At 29.9% G+C, this 25,164-nt stretch overlaps 2 protein-coding genes across 2 annotated transcripts in view; both read left to right on the top strand.

Annotated features, from left to right (window-relative positions):
• The first annotated feature begins 4,000 nt into the window (after positions 1-4,000).
• LOC138692964 (calphotin-like) overlaps positions 4,001-25,164 on the top strand; it is a 52,106-nt gene continuing 30,942 nt past the window's right edge. The window contains exons 1-2 of the mRNA XM_069816386.1: positions 4,001-4,062; positions 6,208-7,260. Of these exons, the coding sequence (XP_069672487.1) occupies positions 4,050-4,062; positions 6,208-7,260 (1,066 nt within the window). The 5' untranslated portion in view covers positions 4,001-4,049. The remainder of the gene's footprint in view (positions 4,063-6,207; positions 7,261-25,164) is intronic.
• Positions 14,852-16,221, top strand: LOC138693479 (snurportin-1-like). Its single transcript, XM_069817470.1, has one exon. It carries the CDS (start codon positions 15,319-15,321, stop codon positions 16,036-16,038), a length of 720 nt encoding a protein of 239 aa, XP_069673571.1. The 5' UTR covers positions 14,852-15,318; the 3' UTR covers positions 16,039-16,221.

Below are 25,164 nucleotides of genomic sequence, written 5' to 3' on the forward strand. Positions count from 1 at the left end.
ACAAATATATCCTAACAGGGAACTCTCCCAAGACCCCTTGGAACATCACTTCGGAATTTTGTCTTCACTCAGTTCAGATGACCATCCTTTGACGATAGATTTCCTCCATATGCATTTACTACAAAGCAGATCCTTCTTAACATTGCTGGAAACTCTGAAACAAAAAGTGATGATGAACTACTACTCACATCGTTTGTGAACCAAATTCAAACATTAGCGCAAAATGTGGAATTACTCAACAAGACAATTAAGAAGTCTGTAGAAACTTGTATAAAAAAAAAGTGTTATTCATGAAAAAATACATGGTCAATACTGGGAAAGTGCTGTGCCCAAGTTGGTGAATACCATTCCTGCTGGTGTTGATTGACAGATGTTTAGTGTATTATGTGGCCGGTTATGTCGTAAATCATTCCTTTAAGTTTATTGCGTGTACCTTCTGTGCCCTTCGACAGGAATGTAATAGGTCTAAATATTGTGCAGCTCTCACCCAAATCAAAGACTACGGATCAGGTAGGAACGTCGGTTTTTTAACTCATCCCTCCCAAGCTGTGTATGACGTACTTATTCAAACAGAATTGAAAATAAAAGAAAAGATTAGCTCAACAAATGCAATGTGGGATGACATCTATCTTGATGCTCTTTCGATCCAGTCTTGGATCGATATTATTCTTAAATTAGTCTACCACTATTTAAAGTGCCGATTCTTCTTCAGGACAAAGTAAATCCGAAGATTTTTACAAGCTCGTAAATCCGTCAAGTCATCTCGCAAACTCTCAAAGGTAGCAGGCAACTAATCATGGTGACTAATTTAATTCATTTATAGGCACATAAAATAACATTCAACTCTTTATTTACTAGCATTTCGTAGGTTTTTCTGTCCCTGAATTCGCAACTTGTTACGAAAAGATTATTTAAATATTGAACTTATAATTGCTCTCACAACATTTTCCCATTATATTTTCTGTTACAAACGTTCATAATAATAATACCTGTTCACACCTGTGGAGTAATGGTCAGCGCGTCTGGCCGCGAAACCAGGTGGCCCGGGTTCGAATCCCGGACGGGGCAAGTTACCTGGTTGCGGTTTTTTTCCGGGGTTTTCCCTCAACGCAATATGAGCAAATGCTGGGTAACTTTCGGTGTTGGACCCTGGACTCATTTCACCAGCATTATCACCTTCATTTCATTCAGACGCTAAATAACCTAGATGTTGATACAGCGTCGTAATATAACCCAATAAAATAGTAATACCTCACAGAAGACTATTAATTATGAATAACAGACTATAAAGGTATTTCTTAAGTTACGAATAGCCGGGTTAACTGGAAGAAATTTGCTTTTAAAAAGGACTACAATCAGCGTAACAAGTATTGTGAATTCCTTCCGAGTCCGCGCTTAGCAGTAACAGCAGTGTAAACTCACAGAGTGCGTACACTATTTCTTCTATTCATCCTGGTCTAAGCAAGTGCAAAGCTCACTTTTACATTTTTTTTTTTTAAATCAGAAAGTCGCGTATTTATTCTTGCGAGGATAGTGAAAATTTCACATTTTCAGATGTTTCTTTGCAGCGTGATGATGTTATCGCTAACGTTCTTCCTGGAATTACTTTCACATCCTTATGTCAAAAGTCAATTACTGCTAATAATAATAATAATAATAATAATAATAATAATAATAATAATAATAATAATAATAATAACCCGTGGCGCCATAGCCCTTGAAGGCTTCAGACCAGCAGTCAGCTGTTGGCCTCACGTTCAGATGCCGAAGCAGAGGTGGACGATCATCCAACTAGAATGGAGTTTGCATGTGGTTAGCGCAATGATCCCCTCAGCTGTTATAGCTCACTTTCGCAACCAGATTTCGCTCATTTTCGTAGCTCCCCATGTGCATGACAATGCTAGGTGGGCACTGGTCCCATACACTGTCCAAAATTTCATGAGAAAATTTGTTCCCCCATGAGGACTGGAACTAGCGTGCATCCATAATGTGAGTCCTAGGCAGAATGCCTTAGACCTCGGTGCCACTGTGCGGGACTCATTTTCTGTTTCAGATGTCCTGTAATAGCTCAGGTACTGTGGATTTGTGTAGTTTACCTATACAGAATAACAACCTCAATATTTTTCCAAACACTTTTTTATCCGTCCCTGTAATAGATTCACCTATTGAAAACTAGTAGAACTATTTCATAGTTTCTCAGTTTGTTATATATTTGATTCTGATCTATCCCACGGTTAGGAAGTTCGCTCACTCTTACATGATCATAAAATTGTAGGCCAGATGCCTTTGAACGCCAGTTTATACACAGGCACTCTACAGTTAGAAGCTGTAAATAAATGAAGAAGGATAAATTAATTTCATTTCTTAAATAAAATTCAATGCCTTGCCATAAAACAGCTCACTATTCTTCCTCTTTCACAGTTTATCAGCAATTCGTTTTTGGAATTCCCTACCAAGCTCTCTCAGGAACTGTCGAACGATTTACATTTGAATTTGTATCAATATTCCGAATTTAAAAGAAAACCTACAAATTAAACCAAACCCTTTAACTCTATTAAATATAGAATATAATCTAAATTTAACAGAAGAAGTAAACACTGAAATACTAAAACAATTGTCTTTAGAGACAATTAATATTAGGTACCCTCCACAAAACTGGCTTCATTTATACACTGACGGATCCTTGAACTCCAGAGAACAAGGTGCCGGTGCAGGTATTACGTGCTGTCTCTACTCACTTTATAGATGTCTTGGGAATGAAACAACAAGTTTTGATGGAGAAATCATTGAAATAAGTGAAAGTCTTAGGAATCTTCTATGCCACATCAATAAATTTAAAAATGCAGTTATATTGTCAGACTCCAAAGCAGCTATTTTATCAAGAGTCTCTAAACACACACCTTCATCTCAAACAGCAGAAATAACTAAAATGCTCTCTCAATTAATATCACTCAATAAAAGAATTGTATTCCAATGGATACCATCCCATTATGGAATCCTGGGAAACGAGAATGCGGATGCTTTAGCAAAGAGGGCAGCACTGCTACTTACAGACCTGTTACTAAATCTACGTATTACTCTGTGAAAAAATTTATTAAATCTACATACTTAGACTTCAACAAACAAAATTTGATAACACAATCCCAAGGGAAAAAATGGAACTCTTTGCATCAAAATCCACAGTTAATTCCCGATTTACCACGAAAATCGTCTGTAGCTGCATTTAGATAGGCAACAGGCCATGATTGTTTGGCCAATCACCTGCATAGAATTGGAATATATCAGTCCCCTAACTGCCCATTGTGCAACTCAAACCAAGAAATGGATTCGGAACACCTCAAAATCTGTGCTTCAGTGGCTGGCCATGATAATATCTTTGAAAAATATTGGAGTCCATGAGGTCAAATGACTTTATTGTCAAATGCCTGGCATTAGAAAACAACAACATTTGAATTTGTTATTTTTGTAATTTGTAGTAATGGTTCACTTACCGCTTGCATATTCATTGAATGTAACTTCTAGCCTTATATTATTTTGTATTTATTATTTAATATGTTCGCATTATTTTACTCAACTTTTGCTTGTATGACTATGTAAATTTTTTATTAGTGTTCTATAAATGTTAATCTGTAAAATTGCATCAGCTTCTTTTTTTTCTGGCTAAGTAGAAGAGAAGGTCTGATGGCCTTAACTTCGCCAGAATAAATAAATAAATATTATTATTATTATTATTATTATTATTATTATTATTATTATTATTTATTATGATTATTATTTTTCTTTTTTTTTCTTTAAGGCTATATGTGTGTTAAAAGTACACACTTCAGCTTTTGATTCATTTCAAACTTCACTTTTATGATTTACTTATTGTTAATAGTTTGATGATGTACATATTGTCTACTTACTTAATATGCAACCTATTTATTCTAACAGTTTATTACGACGATTTGAATTCAGAATTATATTGCATTTTAGATGGACATGGAGAGAGTGACGCCCACACAAGTGAATATAGATCACCGAGCCTCATCACGTTGTGGAGTTGTTACATGCTTCCTGAAGGTATAGTAATTGTTTACATCCTGAAGTGGTGGTCGAAGGAATGAATATGTGATACAATTAAATAATAAAATAGGAAAAGAGAATAATTAGATACTTAGAGTACTGACATTCTACTGAAGATATCATTATCTTCTGTACCAAAGCGTGCAGGATAATTTTCTCTTTATCCTTAGACTTCTTGCATATATAAGGAATTTCCCACCATCGAGTTAGAATTTATAAAACAGTTATATTACCGGTTGTTCTTTATGGTTGTGAAACTTGGATTCTCACTTTGAGAGAGGAACTAGGTTAAAGGTGTTTGAGAATAAGGTGCTTAGGAAAATATTGGGGCTAAAAGGGATTATGTTACAGGAGAATGGAGAAAGTTACACAATGAAGAACTATACGTATTGTATTCTTCAACTGACATAATTAGGAACATTAAATCCAGACGTTTGAGATGGGCAGGACATGTGGCACGTATGGGCGAATCCAGAAATGCATATAGAGTGTTAGTTGGGAGGCCGGAGGGAAAAAGACCTTTGGGGAGGCCAAGACGTATATGGGAAGATAATATTAAAATGGATTTGAGGGAGGTGGGATATGATGACAGAGACTGGATTGATGTTGCTCAGGATAGGGACCTATGGTGGGCTTATGTGAGGGCAGCAATGAACTTTTGGGTTCCTTAAAAGCCAGTAAGTAAGTAAGTTGACAACAATTCAGAATATTATTGTTTTTACAAAATATGCTAATTTGGGGCTTTATGCCACAAAATCCTGAAAATATGGTACATTGCATGATAAATAATGTATTACATACACGAACACCTGAAATATGCAAAAATATAGGGGAAGGTAGCTATCAATGGACCACCTACCAATTTCTTATTTTATCTAACAAAGACAGTGCCTTAAAATTCTGTTCATAGGCTTGAACAATTACATTACTAATAAGGAATGATAAAATAAAGTTTCAGGGCTACATCCTACTTATATCTGTTTAAAGATTGGGTCATTTAATATTCAGCTATTGGTTCAATGAAGGCGACAGGGTCCTATGACTGGACCAAAAGATAAATTTTAAAAATATATCAAAATAATGTCAACAAAGAAAAAGTCATAATAATATAGATTCGATTAATGGATGTTGAACTTAATTTCAATCCAATTGTAATCGTATTTTGAAGTTGAAAATATGAAAAACACAGTCCTTGCCATTTCAATATTTTAAAATTTTAGGCTATTTCAAATTAGCTAATAAATTAGTTAAAAATGTTAGTACACAACTTTAAGTTACAACATAATGATGTGATTGTACATATAAAATTATTTTCTGAAGTCTTAGATTATTCCTATACTGTAAATAAAACAGTCTTCCTTTTCAAGACATACATTACATGCCACACGAAGAATTTCTTTTGACCCTGCCTAATATTTGTACAAGCTTCATTTACCATTTCCTGCAAGACATATACTGAATTACATTTTCCTCGAAGGTTTCTTCACACATGAAACAAAACCAGGAGTCTTGATTTTGATTACTTCCTGAAGGGAATTGGTTTCCATCCATTTTAAAATGCAGTCCATTCATGGGAACTCCAGCTGGTCCTTCCATAGTGACTTCGCCATTTTCTAATCACACTTCAAGAGTGCTGAAGAGGTTATACAAAATGTATGAATATACAACTAAAAGGAAGCAGACAGAATACTGCTTCCACTATATACGTAATTTCATAACTAAATGTCATTAAGCCAATCTACTTTGCACGTAAAGTTACTTTAAAATTACAGTAGAAATGACAAAAACATATCTGAGCTTCATGTTCAGCCCACGTGTTTGCTGCCACCACCAAAGACAACTCAGGAGTGACATACATGAGGGGGAGCCTTGAGGTGACGTTTAACGCATACGCAGGCAAAATGACCAAGAATATGGCAACGGTCCGTTGAAAGCAGCGGTTCATCGATCGCTACTCTCCTCTATACAATTAATTTTGAGTATTCGTCATTACAGTCTTTCAAAACATGTATAAAATGGGGGGGAGCAAAAATATGCAGTTGCATACGACTCCTCGCCCTATTAATAAGTTGTGCCATTCACTGAAAGCCAGTGAATGGAATTACACATGCTTAACGATCAAGTTTATTTTGTTTCTTGCAGAGTTTATGATCACAGAGACGCAAAATGGAATGCGAGATTCAACACCCATGCCAGGTCCTGTGCCAGCTGCTGTGCCAGATCCTGTGCCACGTGCTGTGCCACCTGCCGAGCCAGATACAGTGCCAGTTGCTGTGCCAGCACCTGTACTAGATCCTGTGCCAGCTTCCGTGCCGGCAGCCATGCTAGATCCTATGCCAACTGCCGTGCCAGATACTGTGCCAGAAGCCGTGCCATCTTCTGTGCCAGCAGCCGTGACAGATTCTTTGCCATCTGCCATACCAGATCTTGTGCCAGCTGCCATGCCAGAGCCTGTGCCAACTGTCGTGACAGATACTGTGCCAGATGCAGAGCCAGCAGCCGTGACAGATTCTGTTCCATCTGCCGTGCCAGAACCTGTGTCAGCTGTCGTGCCAGATGCAGAGCCAGCAGCCGTGACAGATTCTGTGACATCTGCCGTGACAGATTCTGTGCCAGCTGCCATGCCAGAATCTGTGCCAGCTGTCGTGCCAGATACTGTGCCAGCAGCCGTGCCAGATGCAGAGCCAGCAGCCGTGACAGATTCTGTGGCATCTGCCGTGACAGATTCTGTGCCAGCTGCCGTGCCAGAATCTGTGCCAGCTGTCGTGCCAGATACTGTGCCAGCAGCCGTGCCAGATGCAGAGCCAGCAGCCGTGACAGATTCTGTGCCAGCTGCTGTGCCAGAACCTGTGCCAGCTGTTGTGCCAGATACTGTGCCAGCAGCTGTGCCAGATGCAGAATCAGCAGCTGTGACAGAATCTGTGCCATCTGCTGTGCCAGATCCTGTGCCAGCTGCCGTGCCAGATACTGTGCCAGCTGCCGTGACAGATACTGTGCCAGCAGCCGTGCCAGATGCAGAGCCAGCAGCCGTGACAGATTTTGTACCATCTGCTGTGCCATATCCTGTGCCAGCTGCCATGACAGATACTGTGCCAGATGCCGAGCCTGACCGTGTGCCAGCTGCCTTGCCAGGTCCTGTGCTAACGGCCATGCCAGATCTCATGCTAGCCGTATCAGCAGAAGAAGGAGAACAAGGTAAGGACAGAAGTAGGAAGAGTGGCTGCTGTACGTGTTTCAGGTATGTATATCGTAGACTTCGTCGTCTTTTTAGGCGCAAGTCATAAATTTTATGTCTAACAATAAGAGCCATTTTCAGATAGATCACCCTGGGTGTGTTCATGTGTTTCCCTCCCCATTTGTCCATAGTTAAGCAATTTGGTTACGCTAATGGTAAATTATGTAGACCTACACTCCTTAATGTTTCCAACCATTAAAACTTAACACGGGCCCTAACCATCACGCCATGCATCAGTTTTTTGTGGATCTCACAGATTTTCAACTTAGTTTCCACGATGTCTCTCCATTTATTTCCCTCCGTTTTTTGTGTCTCATACAGTTCCGCTAACATCTGGTAGTAAAAATTCAAAGTTGCTCTCGTTTCCTGAGCTCGCTGAATCCCTGCGGCCTGATAAAAGGATTTGAAACCTGGCTTTATTACTTTTAATCCATTTTTCCATTATATTGAATTTTGAATTTCTGACCCTTCTGTTTAATGTTTCGAAATATTGAACAAATTGGTCTGTATACTCCGGTATAAACAATAAAGAGTCGTTCAGTTTCCAATAGCTTTTCCCAAAGAGGGGAAGTTGTGTATTTGTCTGCATGGAAAGACAGACACAATCATGATCCGAAAAAGGTGTCGGTATCACTTGTATTCTGTATACGTCTGTTGAATGCGGTCGCGTGATATAAAATCGATCTAATCTGGACGAAACATTCTGTCGACGGAAAGTATATTCTACATCATTACCATGAAAGAGTTCCCAGGTATCCATTAATTGTAGTTCTCTTGTTAAATTTTCTAATGCTGGCGATGGGTTATATTTGCCTGTCTGGTCTTTTGCGTGTAATACACAATTCCAATCTCCACCTATAAGTAATCGATTGTATCGATGGCGAAGGTAGAAAGGAATTTCTTTACTAATAAAATTCTCTCTCTCCTGACGATAGTTCGTTCCCTAAGGCAGGTAAACATTTATAAATTGTGTATTGTTAATATTCATGGAAATGACTCTGCCACTAGGATGTGTTTCCACTTGCACAATATTCATTCCCGCACGATAAATAATTGCAGTGCCACGATTATTCTCGTCGGTGTTTACAACATATTCATATTGCGGACCCAAAAAATCGAAATTATCATTGTTTACTTCTTGCAATAAAAACACATCGATATCATTTTGCCTAATTAAAGCGTTAAGTAAGTGTTGTTTGTGTTTACCTTGTATACAATTGACATATTTTACGCATATTTGCGTAATATTACCATCGAATTGAAAATCCAGAAGGCTGTAAGAATAAACAAACTAGACAATGGACGTACATACATCCTACATATTTAACATGTCCAAGTCTGTAATAACCTCAACAGTGGTGGTAAAGATTATAAAGCCCTTTCTGAGTCAATTTTGCTTCAGCACCGTCTTTCTTGTTGCTGTCTTTGAATAGCTGTTGTTTGTGTTTCCCTTGCATACAATCGATATTTAAAGTAACGTATTTTCGTACTATTACCGTCGCATGGGAATCGAGCAAGCTGGCAACATAAACAAACACACAAGACCACAGACGTTCATACAACCTACATATTTAACATGTCCAAGTCTGTATACCTCAACAGTGGTAGTAATGTTTATATGTCGTTTCTGAATCGATTTTGCTTCTACACCCTCTTTCTGGTTGCTCTCTTTGACTGACTGTTGTTTATGTTTCCCTTGAATATAATTGACATTTAAGGTACCGTATTTGCGTAATATTACCATCGAATGGAAAATACATAATGCTGTAAACATAAAGAAACAGGACCGCGGACGTACATACCTCCTACACATCTAACATGTCCAAGTCAGTAATACCCTCGACAGTGGTTGTATTGTTTATATTCCCCTTCTGAGTCGATTTCCCTTCAGCACCCTGTTTCTTGTTGCTCTCTTTGGTACGTCCATATATAGCATATGGATGTGGTCTTGTTGGACTATTCTTTGTTTTACTACTCGGATTTACATGTGGCGAGTTTTTATCTGTGGCTGCATTACTGGGCCCCGCGTCTCGACTTCGCAAACATGTATCCCTTGAAGTTTCCTGTTGTGTTGTGGGTTTTAGTTTTTTCGATGGAGTTTCCATTGGTTCTTCTACTTGTAAAGTACGGCTTACCTCGAGTGATGGCTCTCCGAACTGCGAGGGTGACTTCGATTCTGGCGGGATTACTGTTGTTTCCATTAACTCCAGAGCTGCATTTCGTCCATCTGTTTTGACCTCCTCTGCTGTTGTATCCTCTGTCCGGTCTATTGTCTCCAACGTAGGCTGCTCTGTCCTGTCGGTCACTACATTTGTGACCTCTGCTGTCTCGGAAGATGTATCTGTATCGTCCTCCTTTTGCTCCACGGGCCGTGTCATCGTTCGCTCTTCTTTTGATGTCGATGTTCCTTGTGAAGATCTTCCCATAACAATGTCACTCAATAACAATTTCCGTGACTGAACACTCACTGGTAAAGTTGTTTTCCTTCGTGGGCACTCTTCTTTTTTGTGATCAGGCTCATGGCACACAACACATAAAATCGGTTGACCAGTGTATGTGACATGTGCATTATAGCCTGCTATCGGCACTGAGCCTGGAATATTTTGTTTCACTTCCATCTTTAAAGCACGGATACCGTTATTAACGGGAAATGGGAATGCTGTGCTCCATTGTTCGTTTCTCACTGAATGGATAACACCATACCTAGTGAAAGCTGTCGTCACCATTGAGTTCGGCACCTCGGGAGGAAGGTTAAATACTCTAACTGCTATAGCAGGAGAATCAGCTTTACTAATTTTAATTTGCGTTTGTTCACCATTGCCGTATTTAAACTTTGTTTCACCTTCATGTTTTTGCACTATTTTCTCATACACAGTTGGCGATATCACTTTTATATACAACGATTTTTCTTGCATATTCATCTGCAACATATCTACTTGATCTGTGTTTATGTTCAGAGTTTGTTGTATCCACACGTGTAACTCCATCGCCATTTGGGCGTGGGGCACTTGCTTCATATTGAACTTTTATTGTGTTAACACGACGTATAGTAGCCATGTTCTGTTCAAATTGTTCATTGCACTGTCTTTATAACACTCGGAAAAATAAAACACACAAAAAAAAACTTACAAAATAAATATATGAACGCAAAAACACTATATATGTAAGAACAAATACACTGGATGTGCACTGTTGTTTATTACGCGACCAAACGACTCGGCACTGTACTCATTCAGCATCTCGAGCGTACACCATTCAACCGTACTCTACCGTGGTCAGAGCCACACTGTGTATTGAGAACCAACTATATTAGTTGTACAATTTTGTCTCACTGTGTCAAATAGGATTTTCAAAATAAAAGAAAGTAACTGTATTAGGTATAGTAATACTGTCGAAAGCATAGTTTGTACAGTTTATTTTTACAATATGATAATAAATAAAAATCAATGGAACAGTTGTATGATCACATTCATAAAAATCATTAAAAATTTAAAATACAGACAGGTTTCGGTGTTGTATGCTACCTCATCTTGTGTGGGAACTGCAATGATATGATAATAAATTGTTAATTATGATTAAAACTGATTACATTAAAGCTCACACCTGTGGAGTAATGGTTAGTGCGTCTGTTTGAGTAGGTTTCCTGTAAATACTATACTGTAAATTATTATCTTTTCTTTCTTTTGTTAAGTTCAAAAAATTTATTTTATTATCTATTTCATCTTTCGTGAATTGAATATCAGAATGTAGGGTGCTTATATTCTCTAATAATTGTTGTGAGGTAGTGTTGTGATATATTAATAAAGTATCATCAATATAACGAACCCACTTGACTATTTTTGTTGATTAAACTATATGAATTTCTTTTTTAAATTGTTTACAAAAATCTCAGTTAAGATGCCAGATAGTGGTGAACCCATTGGAAGACCTTTGTTTTGTTTGTAGTATTTATTATTGAAAGAGAAATAATTTTGACTGGTACAGATACGTAGTAATTTTATTATTTCTTCAATTTCCGTTCTGTTTATATTATGTGTCCTTAGATTTGATTTTATGATTTGTATCGTGTCATTTGCTGGGATGTTGGTGTACATATTAGTAATATCGAAAGATGCAGTTTTGCAGTTTTCGTTCATGAATAATTCTTGTTACCTATGTTTCTATAAAGTTACTTGTTTTTTTTACCCTATAATGTGAAATTTAAAACTTTTCTTTAAATAGGTTGTAAAAATTTTGCAATATGGTATGTGGGAGCTGTACGAAAGTTTATGAGTCTAATTGGAATATTTCGTTTATATATTTTATGTAAGGCTTTCAATTTAGGACCTGAAGGATTCATTTGATTTAATTTACGTTTTTCTTAACTAGTGATGGTAAATTAAATTGTTTTAACCGTCCTCTTACCAATGGAGGTAATAAGATTGTCCTACTGATGACTTTTCAATATTATTTTAATTTTTCTCCACATTTATTTTTCAAATTTCACGTATTTGCCCCTTATATGCCTACTAACATTTTAAAATAAGAATAACAGAAATAGTTTAATGTGATTTAAGAAGTCTTCTTCTTCTGCGTCATGAAATTAGGCCTTTTGACCTGTTTTCACATCAAGCAAAATTTAATGAGTCCTCCCATCTAGTGATTGGGTGTCCAACACTTCTACATCCTCTTGGTTTGTATTGTAGTAACTGTTGGGGAATTCTGTCTGTAGGCATTCTTCGAATGTGCTCATACCAGTCATTTCTCATGCTTTCGATTCTATTTGTTAAATTAAAAATATTTAAGTCTTTTCTAATATCTTCATTTCGTTTCCTGTCTAATATTGTCACACCTGCTATTGAACGCAAGAACTTCATTTCTGCAGTTTCTATTTTTCTTCTGTCTGCACGATTAAGAGTCCAATTCTCACTTGCATATGTTAAGGTAGGTACCGCCATCACTTTATAAAATTTTAATTGTGTACTCTGTAGTGTTTTATTTTTCAGTGTTCTTTTTATAGTTCCGTAGAATTTATTTAATTTAATATTAATATCTTCTTTCTGGCAGTATGATACGTTGCATCCCAAATAATTAAAATTGTTCACCTGTTCTATTATGCTGTCATTAATGCTGATTTTACATCTCATATGATCTTTTCCGTTGAATGCCATTACTTTCGATTTGCTTTCAGAGATTGTCATATTGAATTTCTTTGCTATTTCATTTAATTTGTAAACTGCTAATTGTAAATCATTTTCAGAACCGCTAAAAATTGTCTGAACATTTGCGAACAGTATAGTGTTTAAGATTTTATTGTTAATTTTAAAATCCGTAGTTAGTACTGATTGCCATTGTACAATTATTTCGTCAATGTATATGCTAAAAAGTGCGGGAGATAATTGGCAGCCCTGTCTGACTCCTTGATTGATTTCTAATATATTGTCGCTTATTGGGTCTCCTTTGTCAATAATTATGTTTGATTTAAAATATAAGCTGTGTACAACTTTGATGATATGTTCTGGGAATCCTTTATCATACATTATTTCCCAGAGTTTATTTCTTGACAATCTATCGAATGCTTTTTCATAATCGATGAAAAGTGTACAAGTTGGTAAATTGAACTCTCTTCTCTTCTGGATAAGTTGTTCTATTGTAAATATGGCATCTGAGCATGATCTTCCTTTTCGAAAGCCACATTGTTCTTCTGTTAACATATGCTCGTTGATTATATTTAGTCGTCTAGTGATAATCTTAGCATATATCTTGTAAGCTATACTTAGTAAGCAAATTCCTCTCTAACTTGTACACTCGTGTCTATTTCCTTTCTTAAATATAGGGCATATAAGTCCTTTTTTCCATTCATCCGCAAGTATACACATTCTCCAACATACATTTATTATATCTAAGAATCTCTCTTTAACTTCTTTTGGAGGATATTTTAGAAGTTCAATATTTAAGCAATCTATACCTGGAGTTTTCTTATTTTTTAATGTTGTAAGAGTGTTATCTAATTCTTCTATTTCAATAAGGTCTACATTCGCCAGTTCCTTTAATGTGGGGTCAGTGTTTACTTCGGACGTATTTGTCCATAAAGTTTCATAGTATTTAAGCCATTCTTTTTCTGTTATGTTATTTATTTTAGCCGTATCTTTTTCAGTCGAGTTTAGGTGTTTCAGAATTTTATAGGCTATATCCTGTGATCCATGGCAATCATATTCTATGTTTGAGATATAGTTATCTCAGCTAAGCCTTTTTAATTTCCTCACTTCTTTTTTAGCAATGGCGCTTCTGTATTTATATTCGGCTCTATCATCCTCTGATTTTGATTGTATATATTTTAGGTATACTCTTTTTTTATTTTCAATAATTTCTTGAATTTCATCATTCCATATATATAAACCCTTTTTCCCTCTTTTAGTTGATCTTGTCCCTAGGGCTTCTCCAGCAGATTTTATTATGATTTCTTTAAGATCGTGCCATTCTTCGTTAATTTTAGTGCTTACAGCTCTTTGATCTATATAATCTAATAGTCGTAGAGAGTATAATCTCCTTATGCTCTCTTGCTGTAGTAGATGCACTTTGAAGTTTCTTTTCACTTTTGTTATGTTCTCTTTTCTCTTATAAATCCATTTATTTGGCATGTGAAAGGTGGAGATAACGATGAAATGGTCTGAACTAATATCGTATCCTCTATACACACGAGTGTCTATTACATGGGATGATAATTTTTTATTGCAGAGTATGTAATCTATTATTGATCTAGTGTCTCTCGCTGCCCAAGTATATTTGTGGATATCTTTATGGCGGAAGAAGGTGTTAGTTATTTTTAATTCATTAAAACTGACAAAATTTCTCAGCATTTTTTCATTCTCATTTAGCATATTCTCGCCGTTACTACCAATCAGATTCTCTATAGTTTGTTTTCCTACACGGGCGTTAAAATCTCCTCCTAGGATTATAAAATCTGTCTTATTAAGAGGGTGCATGTGTGTTTGTAAGCATTCATAAAATTGAGCACTTTCTTCTTTGCGCCCTTTCTCAGGTGCATATATGCAAACCACTGTCAAATGTCCTCTTGCTGTTTTCAAACGAACGTTCATTTTTCTTTCGCTCACAAAATTATAGCTATGTATTTTATTCCTAAATTGCTTCTTTACTAAAATCGCTGTAGCTGCAGATGCTCTTTTGGTTTGGGCAACTCCGCTATACAATAATATATAATCTTTTAGTTCAATTGTACCTTTCATTTTCTTTTTCGTTTCAGTGAGTAGGCAGATATCTACATTGGCTCTTTTTAATTCGTTTTGAAGTTCTTCTTCTTTATGCGTTAGTCCTCTAACATTCCAAGTAGCAGTTCTCAAATTTTCCACAAGTCCTAATCGTTTATTCCTATCTCTTGCCTTGGTCGTTTTAAATTGATCAGTCCGGCTATTCACTTGATGATTATCAGTAATATAGATGTCTCCTGGCCACGTTACGGGCGTTGCACAGGACAAGTCTAGTGGTGGGGCTGCCACCTTAGAGCCTCTGGACATGGTCTTCTGTGTATTATCCCCGCAGAAAGGGTTGCTCCTTCCGATCTTATAGTCGTTGGAGAGCTTTTGAGTCAGTAATGTGTATAGTTTTGAACTGTGTAGAAATTACATTTAAAAGCATAAAATACTTTTTCTTGTAAGGATTGTCAATATCGGATAATTATGGACTCATTGGCAGAGAATCCAAGTAATTTATGTACGTCACCTTCATTAAAAAGCAGCCAGACAGTTTATCCTAGACTGTCACAATACAAAGCACGAGACAGTATGCCCGATCAAGAAGAAAGAAGGAGACGCCTCCTTGAAGAACAAAAAGCGAAGCGAAGGGAGTTATTTAATGAGAACCGTGGGCTGATAGAGGAAGTAGTCGCCCTTGCTGAGGAAAATGATATGGAATGGTCAGAAGTTCAGGCCAATCGAAAACAACACAATGTATATAAAAACCTGTTGATGTTCTCTGAATGACTGTTGCATATTCCAGAGGATTTTGAACAGTTATGGTACATGGTTCCATGTCCAGTGGGTCGCAGAACGTTAATTGTGGCTACTGCAGGAAAAACACGAGCTTATTCGAAAAGTGGATATCAGATGGCAGTATTCCAGAGTCTTCTTCCTGGTGGTAACCATAATGACTGCAGAGGATGTACGATTCTTGATTGTATATGGAGTTTCAAAAATCACACCTACTATGTACTGGATGTACTGGCTTGGAACAACCAGCAACTTAATGATTGCGAGACAGAGTTCAGATTCTATTGGCTGAAGTCGAAGATGGAGGAAACGTCTTGTCTCTCCAATCACGCAAGTGATAATGCTTATCCATTTATGTCACTTGAGTATTACAAGAGTGACACACTGACAATGATGAATGTTATGAGCGTAGAGAGTTTGTTTGGATGTGACGGCCCCAAATTGGATGGTTTGTTATTCTACCACTCACAAGCTCACTATATTCCTGGTGTCACACCTCTGGTTGGATGGTTGAAACCGCATATGATGCCAGCCACGCTGGGTGTGTCAGTGGCACCTTTGTACCTGCAGGAGGACATGGAAATCAGCAAGAGGAGGAAGTGCAGGAAGTCAGGCAAACACCACACTGAATCACAAACTGAGAGCAGGTTACCTGATGCTCATTCATGCACAGAAATGGAAACGACTGATTTGCATTCAGTAAAAGAACAAGGAGTAGAAGACGAGATTCACATAACACGTGATATTTCCTGAAGTGTTAGGTCAATAGTTAGTGAACTTTTATAATTGATTTGAAATGGGCTTTATTATTAATAATGTATAAAAGTCATTTTGTGTTTTGGAATACCTCTTTAGCAATCTTATTGAAGACTTGTAAAGTACTTTCTGAAACGTTGTGGGATATTTTTCATAAGGCTTCCATTATTTGATTTTTTCTATTTATTTATATTTATTTAAAACAAATATTCTAAACAAATGTAATATCTTTAAAATAGTAATAAGAAGTATTAATTGAACATTTAAATTAAAAAAAAAAGAAGTAATTGGCATTATTCATGTGCGTTGATCTTGTTACCCCTCCTCCCTTGGTAGTCTGTGTCACGAAAATTCCAGGATATGAAATTCAATTCGAAGCCTAATTTACTATATCTTGAGTTCCAAATTATTATATTTTATGTTATTCACATTTTATTCTTATTTTCATGAGTATCTTTACCTTTTTTTAAATTTTTATTTCTGTGTGTTATGGTTATTATAAAAATGATTTTGTTGGAACTTTACCTTTGGTTTCAATTTTTTTAAATTTTTATTTCTGTGTTTTATGGTTATTATAAAAATGATTTTGTTGGATATAATAATTAGTAATTTATATTCCTAGATTGGTAATTTATTTATTTATTTGTTTGTTTATTTATTTATTTGTTTATTTATTTATTTATTTGTTTATTTATTTATTTGTCTATTTCTTTATTTGTTTATTTATGTATTTGTTTATTTATTTGTTTGATTGTTTATTTGTTTATTTCTTTTTTATTTGTTTTTCTTTTTTATTTCTTTATTTATTTGCTTATTTATTTATTTATTTTCAACCTATTTACTTATTTATTTGTTTATTTATTTATTTGTTTATTTATTTTTTATTTGTTTATTTATTTTTTATTTTTTTACTTATTTATTTGTTTACTTATTTACTTATTTGTTTGTTTTTTTATTTGTTTGTTTGTTTATTTCTTTCTTATTTGGTTATTTCGTTTTTATTTGTTTACTTATTTACTTGCTTACTTATTTAAGTGTTTATTTATTTACTTGTTTATAAATTTGTTCATTTATTTATTTGTTAGTTATTTGTTTGTTTATTTATTTGTTTGTTTATTTGTTTACTTGTTTACTTAATTATTATTTATTTGTTTGTTTGTGTATTTGTTTGTTTATATATTTGTTTGTTTATTTCTTTTTTATTTGTTTATTTGTTTGTTTGTTTTTTTATTTGTTTATTTCTTTTTCATTTGTTTATTTATTTATTTGTTTACTTATTTATTTATTTGTTTGTTTATTTGTTTATTTGTTTGTTTGTTTATTTCTTTTTTATTTGTTTACTTATGTACTTGTTTATTATTTATTTGTTTGTATGCTTGTTTCTTTATTTGTTTATCTGTTTGTATATTTATTTCTTTTTCATTTGTTTATTTCTTTTTTAATTGTTTATTTATTTTCCTATTTACTCATTTACTTGTTTGTTTATTTACTTTTATTTCTTTGTTTGGATATTTATTTTTTATTTGTTTACTTATTTACTTGTTTATATATTTATTTGTTTACTTATTTACTTATTATTTATTTGTTTGTTTGTTTATTTATTTCTTTTTTATTCGTTTTTCTTTTTTATTTCTTTATTATTTGCTTATTTATTTATTTTTTCCCTATTTACTAATTTATTTATTTGTTTACTTATTTATTTATTTGTTAGTTTGTTTGTTCGTTTATTTCTTTTTTATTTATTTCTCTTTTTACTTATTTATTTGTTTACTTATTTACTTATTTGTTTGTTTATTTATTTGTTTATTTCTTTGTTTATTTATTTGTTTATTAATTTGCCTGTTATTTATTTTTTATTTGTTTATTTCTTTTTTATTTGTTTACTTATTTACTTGCTTACTTATTTAAGTGTTTATTTATTTACTTTTTTTTTTATACACCATTCTCACACTATACATAAAATATGAATGAATACAACAATAAACGTAAATTAATGTATAACTTTAACACTTTCCCTGTGATCTTTGAACCGTTCTTATTGTTACAATATCACTGATCTACAATGTCAATGAAACTGCCAAACATAATCTTGTGTTGACTGTGCTGCCGCGTCTTCCACAACTCGTTTATATATTTGTTTATTTATTTATTTGTTTACTTATTTGTTTGTTTATTTATTAGTTTGTTTATTTATTTGTTTATATTTTGTTTTTTGTTTGTTTATTTATTTATTTTTTATTTGTTTCCTTATTTATTTGTTTATTTATTTACTTAATTATTTATTTGTTTGTTTATATATTTGTTTGTTTATTTCTTTTTTCTTTGTTTATTTATTTTTATTTGTTTACTTTCTTACTTGTTTATTTATTTGCTTCTATATTTAAAATTTATTTGTTGATTTCTTTGTTTATTTCTTTTTTTATTTGTTTATTCCTTTTTTATTTGTTTACTTATTTATTTGTTTAATTATTTGATTGTTTACCTTTTTACATATTTATTTCTTTGTTTATTTGTTTATTTCATTTTTATTTGTTTACTTATTTACTTGTTTATTTATTTACCTGTTTATTTATTTACTTCTTTATTTCTTTATTTATTTATTTGTTTGTTTGTTTGTTTATTTCTCTTTTGTTTGTTTACTTATTTACGTGTTTACTTATTTACTTATTTATTTATTGTTTATTTATTTGTCTGTGTGTCTATTTTTTATTTAATTGTTTATTTATTTTTTTATTTGTTTATTTATCTGTTTGTTTGTTTATGTGTTTATTTCTATTTTATTTGTTTATTTCTTCTTTATTTATTTATTAGCTATTTACTTTTTTACCTATTTACTTATTTATTTATTTGTTTAAGTTTTTATTTGTTTGTTTCTTTTTTATATGTTTACTTATTTATTTGTTTACTTATTTACTTATTTATTTGTTTATTTATTTCTTTGTTTATTTCTTTTTTGTTTCTTTATTTCTTTTTTCATTTGATAACTTATTTACTTGTTTACTTATTTACTTGTTTATTTATTTATTTGCTTGTTTCTTTATTTCTTTTTTATTTGTTTACTTGTTTACTTATTTACTGTTTATTTGTTTATTTTTACGTTTGTTTATTTATTTCTTTTTTACTTGTTTATTTCTTTTTTATTTGTTTACTTATATTACTTATTTATTTTTTGTTTGTTTGTTTATTTATTTAGTTAGTATTTTTTTGTTTATTTCTTTTTTATCTCTATATTTATTTGCTTATTTATTTATTTATTTTTTACCTATTAACATATTAACTTATTTCTTTATTTGTTTATTTATTTATTTGTTAGTTTATTTGTTCGTTTATTTCTTTTTTATTTGTTTATTTCTTTTTTATTATTTATTTGTTTACTTATTTACTTGCTTACTTATTAAGTGTTTATTTATTTACGTGTTTATATATTTGTTTATTTATTTATTTGTTTACTTATTTGTTTGTTTATTTATTTGTTTATATTTTGATTTGTTTGTTTGTTTATTTATTTATTTTTTATTTGTTTACTTATTTACTTAATTATTATTTGTGTGTTTGTTTTTGTTTGTTTATATATTTGTTTGTTTATTTCTTTTTTATTTGTTTATTTACTTTTATTTATTTACTTCCTTACTTGTTTATTTATTTATTTCTTTATTTAAAATTTATTTTTTTATTTGTTTATACCTTTCATATTTGTTTACTTATTTATTTGTTTAACTATTTACATATTTATTCCTTTGTTTATTTGTTTATTTCTTTTATATTTGTTTTTTTATTTTTTTACTTATTTACTTGTTTATTTATTTACCTGTTTATTTATTTACTTCTTCATTTATTTGTTTGTTTGTTTATTTCTCTTTTATTTGTTTACTTATTTACTTGTTTACTTATTTACTTATTTATATATTTTGTTTATTTATTTGTTTGTTGGTCTATTTTTTATTTATTTGTTTATTTATGTGTTTATTTTTGATTTGTTTATTTATCTGTTTGTTTGTTTATGTGTTTATTTCTATTTTATTACTTTATTTCTTATTTATTTATTTATTTACTTATTTACCTATTTACTTATTTTTTTTCTTTCTTTAAGTGTTTATTTGTTTATTTCTTTTTATTTGTTTACTTATTTATTTATTTTTTATTTATTTATTTGTTTACCTATTTACATATTTATTTATTTGTTTGTTTATTTGTTTATTACTTTTTTCTTTGTTCATTTCTTTTTTATTTGTTTATTTCTTTTTTATTTGTTTACCTATTTACTTGTTTACTTATTTACCTGTTTATTTATTTACTTATTTATTTATTCATTTCTTTGTGTGTTTGCTTGTTTATTTCTCTTTTATTTGTTTACTTATTTATTTGTTTACTTATTTACTTATTAATTTATTGTTTATTTATTTGTTTGTTTGTCTATTTATTTATTTGTTTATTTATTTGTTTATTTATCTGTTTGTTTATGTGTTTATTTCTATTTTATTTGTTTATTTCCTTTTTATTTGTTTATTTATTTATTTACTTATTTACCTATTTACTTATTTATTTATTTGTTTAAGTCTTTATTTGTTTGTTTCTTTTTTATTTGTTTACTTATTTATTTTTTTAGTTATTTACTCATTTATTCGTTTATTTATTTATTTGTTTATTTGTTTCTTTATTTCTTTTTTATTTCTTTATTTCTTTTTTATTTCTTTATTTCTTTTTTATTTGATTACTTATTTACTTGTTTATATATTTATTTGTTTACTTATTTACTTATTTATTATTTATTTGTTTGTTTATTTATTTGTTTATTTCTTTTTTATTTGTTTACTTATTTACTGTTTATTTGTTTATTTTTACGTTTCTTTATTAGTGTTTTATTTGTTTACTTGTTTACTTATTTAAGTGTTGATTTATTTACTTGTTTATATATTTGTTTATTTATTTCTTTACTTATTTATTCGTTTATTTATTTGTTTATTTTTTTGTTTGTTTGTTTATTTATTTCTTTTTTATTTGTTTACTTATTTATTTGTTTACCTATTTACTTATTTATTTGTTTATATTGTTTGTTTATTTCTTTTTTATTTGTTTACTTTCTTACTTGTTTATTTATTTACTTCTTTATTTAAAATTTATTTGTTTATTTGTTTGCGTATTTCTTTTTTATTTGTTTATTCCTTTTTTATTTGTTTACTTATTTATTTGTTTAATTATTTATTTGTTTACTTATTTATTTGTTTACCTATTTTCATATTTATTTATTTCTTTGTTTATTTATTTATTTTTTATTTGTTTATTTCTTTCTTATTTGTTTACTTATTTACTTGTTTACTTATTTACCTGTTTATTTATTTAGTTCTTTATTTATTTATTTCTTTGTGTGTTTGCTTGTTTACATTTCTTTTATTTGTTTACTTATTTACTTGTTTACTTATTTACTTATTTATTTATTGTTTATTTGTTTGTTTGTTTGTCTATTTATTTATTTCATTACTTATTTATTTATTTATTTATCTGTCTGTTTGTTTATGTGTTTATTTCCATTTTATTTATTTTCTTATTTGTTTATTTATTTATTTACTTATTTACCTATTATTTATTTGTTTATTTATTTGTTTAAGTGTTTATTTGTTTGTTTCTTTTTTATTTGTTTATTTCTTTTTTATTTGTTTATTTCTTTTTTATTTGTTTACTTATTTATTTATTTCCTTATTCACTTATTTATTTGTTAATTAATTTATTTGTTTATTTGTTTATTTCCTCTTTATTTCCTTTTTATTTCATTACTTATTTACTTGTTTATTTATTTATTGTTTATTTATTTATTTGCTTGTTTGTTTATGTATTTGTTTATTTTTTTTTATTTGTTTACTTATTTCCTGTTTATTTGTTTATTTTTACGTTTGTTTATTTCTTTTTTATTTGTTTACTTATTTACTTGTTTGTTTGCTTGTATCTTTATTTGTTTATGTGTTTGTATATTTATTTCTTTTTCATTTGTTTATTTCTTTTTTATTTGTTTACTTATTTACCTATTTACTCATTTACTTGTTTGTTTATTTACTTTTATTTGTTTGTTTGGATATTTCTTTTTTATTTTTTTACATATTGACTTGTTTATATATTTATTTACTTATTTACTTACTTATTATTTATTTGTTTGTTTGTTTATTTCTTTTTTATTTGTTTTTCTTTTTTATTTCTTTATTATTTGCTTCTTTATTTATTTTTTACCTATTTGCTAATTTATTTATTTGTTTATTTATTTATTTGTTAGTTTATTTGTTTGTTTATTTCTTTTTTATTTATTTCTCTTTTTACTTATTTATTTGTTTACTTACTTGTTTGTTTATTTATTTGTTTATTTGTTTATTTATTTGCTTGTTTATTTCTTTTTTATTTGTTTATTTCTTTTTTTATTTGTTTACTTATTTACTTGCTTACTTATTACAGTGTTTATTTATTTACTTGTTTATATATTTGTTTATTTTTTACTTGTTTATATATTTGTTTATTTATTTATTTGTTTACTTACTTGTTTGTTTATTTTTTGTTTGTTTATTTATTTGTTATATTTTGATACGTTTGTTTGTTCATTTATTTATTTTTTATTTGTTTACTTATTTATTGGTTTACTTATTTACTGAATTATTTATTTGTTTGTTTATTTCTTTTTTTATTTGCTTATTTATTTTTTATTTGTTTACTTTCTTACTTGTTTATTTATTTACTTCTTTATTTAAAATGTATTTGTTGATTTGTTTGTTTTATTTCCTTTTTTATTTGTTTATTCCTTTTTTACTTGTTTACTTATTTATTTGTTTGATTATTTATTTGTTTACCTATTTACATATTCATTTCTTTGTTTATTTGTTTATTTCTTTTTTATTTGTTTATTTATTTTTTATTTGTTTACTTATTTACTTGTTTATTTATTTACCTGTTTATTTATTTACTTCTTTATTTGTTTATTTGTTTGCTTGTTTATTTCTCTTTTATTTGTTTACTTATTTACTTATTTATTTATTGTTTATTTATTTGTTTGTCTATTTTTTATTTATTTGTTTATTTATGTTTTTATTTTTTTATTTGTTTATTTTTCTGTTTGTTTGTTTATGTGTTTATTTCTATTTTATTTGTTTATTTCTTTTTATTTATTTATGTACTTATTTACCTATTTACTTATTTATTTGCTTAAGTGTTTATTTGTTTCTTTCTTTTTTATTTGTTTACTTATTTATTTGTTTCCCTATTTACTTATTTATATATTTGTTTATTTATTTGTTTGTTTATTTCTTTTTTATTTCTTTGTTTCTTTTTTTATTTGATAACTTATTTATTTGTTTACTTATTTACTTGTTTATTTATTTACTTGTTTATTTATTTGCTTGTTTGTTTATTTCTTTTTTATTTGTTTACTTTTTACTTATTTACTGTTTATTTGTTTATTTTTACGTTTGCTTATTTATTTCTTTTTTACTTGTTTATTTCTTTTTTATTTGTTTACTTACATTACTTATTTATTATTTATTTGTTTGTTTGTTTATTTATTTGTTAGTATTTGTTTGTTTATTTCTTGTTTATTTGTTCTTCTTTTTTATCTCTTTATTTATTTGCTTATTTATTTATTTATTTTTTACCTATTTACTTATTAACTTATTTATTTATTTGTTAGTTTATTTGTTTGTTTGTTTATTTCTTTTTTATTTGTTTATTTCTGTTTTATTTGTTTATTTATTTTTTACTTATTTATTTGTTTACTTATTTACTTGCTTACTTATTTAAGTGTTTATTTATTTACTTGTTTATATATTTGTTTATTTATTTATTTGTTTAATTATTTGTTGATTTATTTATTTGTTTATATTTTTATTTGTTTATTTGTTTATTTATTTCTGTTTTATTTGTTTACTTATTTATTTGTTTACTTATTTACTTAATTATTATTTGTTTGTTTGTGTATTTGTTTGTTTATTCCTTTTTTATTTGTTTATTTACTTTTTATTTATTTACTTTCTTACTTGTTTATTTATTTATTTATTTATTTCTTTATTTAAAATTTATTTGTTTATTTGTTGTTTATTTCTTTTTTATTTCTTTATTCCTTTTTTATTTGTTTACTTATTTATTTGTTTATTTCTTTTTTATTTGTTTTTATCTCTTTATTTATTTATTTATTTATTTACCTATTTACTTATTTCTTTGTTTATTTTGTTTGTTTATTTCTTTTTTATTTCTTTATTTCTTTTTTATTTGTTTACTTATTTATTTGTTTACAAGTCGAAGGGAGTGAACATTAATTGAAAGTGACAAAGAATGATTAATTGAATGCTCTTGCCCATTATGGTTGGGAGGTTGGGTTGGGCAGGGCGGAACTCGACATGCAGCTACCTCCACGCGGTGAGTTCTGGGTTGTTTCATTTCATACCAGTGGCGGACGATGGGTTTGAAAGTTGAGGAGGCCAAGTCGTGATTGATGAGTTTGCATTACATGTATTAAAAGTATAAGGCCTCTGACATACCTCATTACCAAGCACAGAGTTTATAGGTTTTAAGAAACTAAAATTAGGTTTTCTGATCTATGATTTAGGATTTGTATATGATTTAAAATTTTATGTTTAGGAATTTATAGTATTTTACGAAAAAAAAAATAAATAAAAATAAACAACATACTGTTAATATATTACAACAGGTTGGTAGGCCTAAAGATTGCCTCTCTTTAGGACATTATAAGTCTTAACCTACGAATTAGATCTTTTTAGGTCAAATTAAAATTAAGAATGTTACGTCTTGCTACATAAAACGAATAAGAAAAGCAATATTTCGAGAGTAATGCGATAGCAACAAAATTGATTCGAACCTAAGAATCTGGGGCTATTACATAGCCTAATTTTACTGCAAATTCACTGGACGATCCTCTTTCTTCGCAAGCCGATCAATTAGGTCACATACTGAGCAACTGCTACTAGAAGAAGCTAGAGACAAATCTGCATTTGTTTCTAAACTCTCGATATATTATAATACTGTATAAATAAATGTATCTCGTAACACAAAAGAAGAAAAAACAGGAACACCCGCAAACAAAAGAAAAATCTACCAATATAAAAAAAAAACCTTTATGCAGGGAGAGAAGACTAA

Source organism: Periplaneta americana, chromosome 17 (genome assembly GCF_040183065.1).
Source record: "Periplaneta americana isolate PAMFEO1 chromosome 17, P.americana_PAMFEO1_priV1, whole genome shotgun sequence".
Taxonomy (NCBI): domain Eukaryota; kingdom Metazoa; phylum Arthropoda; class Insecta; order Blattodea; family Blattidae; genus Periplaneta; species Periplaneta americana.